The 5,490-nt window shown below is 29.1% G+C and overlaps 1 protein-coding gene across 1 annotated transcript; it reads right to left on the minus strand.

Annotated features, from left to right (window-relative positions):
• Positions 1–3,373: 3,373 nt before the first annotated feature.
• LOC145612723 (protein SPEAR3-like) lies at positions 3,374–5,180 on the minus strand. Its single transcript, XM_081668021.1, has 5 exons — positions 4,907–5,180; positions 4,610–4,744; positions 4,097–4,161; positions 3,624–3,705; positions 3,374–3,484 (listed from the first exon to the last, which is right to left on the minus strand). The coding sequence occupies exons 1-5, from the start codon at positions 5,123–5,125 to the stop codon at positions 3,374–3,376; spliced, it is 612 nt and encodes a 203-aa protein (XP_081524147.1). The 5' UTR covers positions 5,126–5,180.
• Between the last annotated feature and the right edge of the window lie 310 nt (positions 5,181–5,490).

A 5,490-nucleotide genomic window follows, 5' to 3' on the forward strand; every position in this document is an offset into this window, starting at 1 on the left:
TAATAAAGTTATCTTTTCACAAATAATATTTTTAAGTAGCTAGGTAGTCTTGCTCAATTTTAAATATATTTTCTTTATTTTAATTAGTACAATTATGGATAGTTTTGCAATAGTTACATACACTTAAGTTATAGTCATTGTATCTTTTAAAAAAAAAAAAGTTATAGTCATTGTAAGATTATAACCGTCACATCGTCACAGTATATATGTTAATCACTCTTTTATTTTCCCAGAAGAGGGTCAAATGGTTTTGAGATCGCCTTATTATATCTGTAGTATGGATCTTGAGTTACAAGCCGTACGTGAAATTAAAATTATTAGTAAATGAAATGCCACATGCATGATGAAGAATTTATAATCATAGTAAAATCGTCAAATTGTACTATAAAATGATGATTGAAATCGACATAGTAAGCAACCATGCTCCACAAAGATCATCATAACGTGCTATAAGTCGGACATTCGATTTGTAAACATATAGTTTAATTTGAAAATGTTGTAACTAACATATATATTGTGATGACAATAGCATACTTGTCATTAAATACTATGTCCTTAGTATATACTTAATAAAGCCATAAAAATATTTATCAATGTCTAACCTAAACTAACATGCATATGTCACTAACTCACTACATACACCTAATATAGTGAAGGAAAAAAAAAAGGAGAAGGGCCCATCATTATTTGATCCTATTAGAATTAGGGGGACCAAAGAGATTAGGTTATAATCCACATTTACACCTCATTCTTGAGACAAACAATTGGGTATTAGGGATTTGAAGAATTTGGGACGTATCTTTAAGGCTATAAGTTGATACCCTCTTAAGAGGACAAAGGTGCCCCATTTAACCTAATATTATTTAGCTTTAATAACTACTCCGATCGATTTCTCAATTATTCATACATTCATAGGTTTAGCATCCAAGTCTTTCGTCTAAGGCGTATTTTTAAAGCTAAGAATGCTAGAGCTATTTAGTAATTAGTAGCTCGGCTATGTAAAAAAAATTGAATTATGTAGTAATTATTGTTTTTTTTATTATATTGCACTCGTTATTTATCAATATGATAACCACATACCTAGATAAGTATGTTCATGATCAACAAATCCACGCGTTTTCTTGTCATGTTTTATGTTTATGTAATGGACATAACTATGTCATATTACACTTTACCTCATATTGACGTTGCAACAATAATTAGATAGTATAGGTGTAAAATAATTATTTCTTTCTTACTTTTAAAAGAAAATTTTCTACTTTTCTTTGACTAGAAATAACTTTTATGTAATTAATTTTAAATGTATCTCGTCAAAAAAAAGTTTTGATAATAATGATTGTCTAGCTAAGTTGACATTGTTGGTATCAATTTCTTCTTTTTTTCTTCTTTTAAGGAGTTTACTACTAATCAAAAGATTGAAGAAAAAGGTGATTAACTAATCCCATAACTTTAAAAATTATGAAATCAAAGCTAATTGTACTATTGACTTTCCACATTATCATTCTTTAAGTGTAATCAATCATAGATAGATACACATTGAACACCATTGTATGTTATGGTAAATATCAAGTACGAGTATCAATGTTTTTAAATAAATCAAATCAAAATCGTCTTGGTAAAAATAAATATTTCATTGAAATAATAATCGTCCTCGACTTTAGGTTTACTAAGCACGTATGTACATACAATTGTATTGATATACAATATGATTAAATGATTAATTAGTAAGAAGATATGCTTAGCATATCTGAGGTTGAATCTTGACAGATGATATAAATCTTTTGCTAATAATATGATTGATTTCTTTCCACACTGGATCATCTGGCAGTATATTACATGTCATAATAATATAATTAAACAACTTGTTTCAAAAAATAAAATTAATATATTTAACAAAATACAATTGCAATTACTTAATCACAGCTCCCATGCAAGAGCATGTGTAGATGTAAAATAAAATTATGCATGTTGACTATATGATAAAATTTTATTATAAACTTTAATATTCTCTATACTTTTCAAGAACATGAGGATCTGTGTCTTAGTACGTAGGTCTTTTCCTCGAAACTTCTGCTACTCTCATTAATATGCTTCTTTTTTTTTTTTTTTTTTGAATAATAATGTTATTTATGATTTTAGTATAATACTACTACTGTACAAAAATATATATACGGCTCTGAACGCATGAAGACTTTGGATCATGAAGCAAAAGTAAACACTACTACCTCCTGCTCTCTATTCTCTGTGATTTCAACTAGTAATGTGACAATTATAGTCAGATAATGGAATCGTGATATATTTAAAGTTTTTATTTAGATTTGAATGTTTCGTACTGCAATACTGCATTGTCTAGTTAAGTTTTATAGGTACTTAATTTTAATAAAAGCTATTATTAAAATATTACGATATTGAGCATTTGTTTCACAATGTGAGGCACTCATGAGTCATGCTTACTGAGGGTCAAACTTTGACCCCATAGTTTGTTAAAATTAAAACTAAGATACTGTAGTTTATAATAAAAATATTAGGTTAGGATTGAAATAATATTCTCACAATAATTTCATGAGTGTTCATACTAATATATTGTATGATTGAGGCATTTCATTTTGTATGACATTCAACCGAAAATTTCATTATATTAACTCCTTGTATCATGATATAATGGTGAATTATAACTTTTTACTATAGTTCGAAGGTAACGTTGATGCTAATTAGTTCTTAGTTGGTTAAATTAAAAGGGGTGGTATTCAAAAATGGGATTAGTCAAATAGTCTAATATTTTGTATATAATCATAGCGAAAATAGTTTAATATTTCAAAAATGTACTTTAAAAAAGATATTAATGCATATTTGTGTACAAAGTAAAATGAGAATATTCATCAATTAAACCTCTCAATGCTTTTATAAAAAACCTACTTGTTATCATTTCTATTCGAAAATTCTTTTCCATACATCTCAATATTGATCAACAAGGGTTGCAAATAGCAGAAATTTGTGGCTAAAAATACGTAGTATAATTTAGCTCTTCTCTTATATATGCATTAAGGCAAATACACGTACAATAGTCTTGTATACCATCTAAAATCACATTATATTTGTCATTAACCCCGTCTGCTACTCGATTTGTCTCTCGATGTTAATTAGTAATGCGTCAAAGCATATACAAGCACATCAGAAGAATATAATTACATCGACTCTAATAAGCGATCTTGATATGTTAATTATCTTCCAAATATCGATCGATATATGTATAATACTTGTACGTGTTCTCCCCCTCCCCCGTTGATGAACAAGATATATACTGCATCTCCTTGATTTAACTTCTGGCCATTATAGATTAAACCCGAGTTCCCGGAGTCTCCGGGAAATCATTTCATTGATTAGAGCTGAGTGATAGCCTGAGCTCCAAATCTACTTCTTCCTGGTCACTTGATTCTGAATTCTGGCTATTTCTCAAGAAATCAATTCTTTGATGCCTTGAGTCCTACAAGTTTGAAAAAATTAACTAATTAAGTACTCGTAATTCATAATTAAAAGGAATAATGATTAATGAACATATAACTTATAACAAATGTTATAAATATGTACTAGCTAGTTAGAACTAATTGATTTGATGAATGTACCTCGTAATAACTAATTCGATGTCTAGGAACCGCGTCTGCTTGTGTATATGTCGAGCTCTCTAGTATGCCATTAGGGTTCCATCTGATCCAAGATAAACATTACAATATTAAATTAGCATGTTTAACTAAAAATAATATTAAGATTCTAAGAAAAAAAAAGTCATCTTAGGTAATAAACTAGTTTTTCTTCATTTAGGGTTTACAATTAGTATAACGGTTTCGATGGGAAAATATATTTATTTAATTAATCTTGCTAGAAAACTATAGTCTAAATTCAATAATGCAGCAATTAAAAAAAAATTAGATATGTACATTGCATTGGAAAAACTAGCTACATACGTAGTACTAGTCTATACAATTAACTTGTGTAAAATGGATGTACCGAAAGATTAGGCTCTTGATGCTTGTCAATTAAAGATAATCATCATGTATTTTATTAATTAACCTTTATTAAATCAAATGTATGTACATACCTTTGTGTACTAGGCTGAGAATCTTGGTATCTTAAATTGGACCTTTCATGATCTCCAAATACCATCTGCAAATTCAATACATGCATGAAACTTTGTTAGAGATATAGTGAATGTATATTATTCCTTCTAATGTAGTCACCCAAAAAGACCAAAGAAGAAGCTAAATAAAGATAAAGATAAAATAGTAAGCTCGCCTAAATGTTAATTAGGAAAACTATTACGCGATAGTACTCTCTTTGTACCAAAATGTTTGCCTGGTTTGTAGTTAGAATCACAAATTACGAAGTGATTAAAATTGTTGAATTTTGGAAACTCCCAAGAAAATCCCTAACATTTTGTGAGTTACAAAACTACCCCAAAGTACTTAATTACTGTTTAATTAGAAGGACAAATTAAGATTTACAACCAAGCTTATTATTCCACAACAAAGTCAAAGAAAAACAAAACATTGTAAGAAAAAAACAAAATATTATTTGACTACAATATGATGCAAAGATTGACTAAAAATTATACCATGAAGTTAGGATGATGAGCATAAGAAGTTGATGAAGTCGAAGGTGAAGATGATTGTGAATAATAAGGATTATTATATGATGTTGTAGATTGTTGTACTCCATAACTTTGTAGTCCTTGGAATCTCACATCTTCCTGTAAAAAGTTAAAAACGCGACAATTAATTCAAAGTAACAAATAATACAGAATTAGGTAACTCTTCGCTCTATAGCGAAGAAAACCTAATTTCTATTATATACATAAGAGTTGAGAATAACTGTTACGAGTATTCAGAATATAAATAAAAAAACCGGTTACCTGATGAAAGGTGGTCGGGGCAGGGGAAGAGTTAAACCCACTACAACCCATCTGGCTGCGCAGTCGGATTTGTTCCAACTGCGCAACGCCAAGGCCTCTTTGAGGTTGTTTAGGCTTCTCAGAGCCACTTTTTTTACTCTTTCTTGACGACGAGGATGACGACGATGATTTATCATTAGAGTTTCCCATTTTAGGAATCCCAAAATAGCCGCTACCCATATCTTCAAATGATCTGATATCGATCTTTACTTTCTTCTTCTTGTAATTATTTAATTTTTTCTTGAATTTATGAATGAATAATATGAAGAAAAAAAAAATGAAGGTTTAAGAGAGAGAAAATGTAGCTTTCAGAAATCCTGAACTGATTTGCCCAGCTACCCCTTTTATATTCTGAGTGTGTAAAGTAGTTGCACCGCTGGATCTGATTGCGATTGATTTTTTCAAATTTTTTAGAAAAAAATTAAATTATTGTTTGAGGAAAATAATTATTAATAAAATAATTATTAATAAAAATTTGATAATTAATTAAAAAAATTATTGAGTGAGGACGTAAGATTCTGTGCGGGATGCATGCTCGTTTATCT

This window comes from Chenopodium album, chromosome 24 (genome assembly GCF_948465745.1).
Source record: "Chenopodium album chromosome 24, dcCheAlbu1.1, whole genome shotgun sequence".
Taxonomy (NCBI): Eukaryota; Viridiplantae; Streptophyta; class Magnoliopsida; order Caryophyllales; family Amaranthaceae; genus Chenopodium; species Chenopodium album.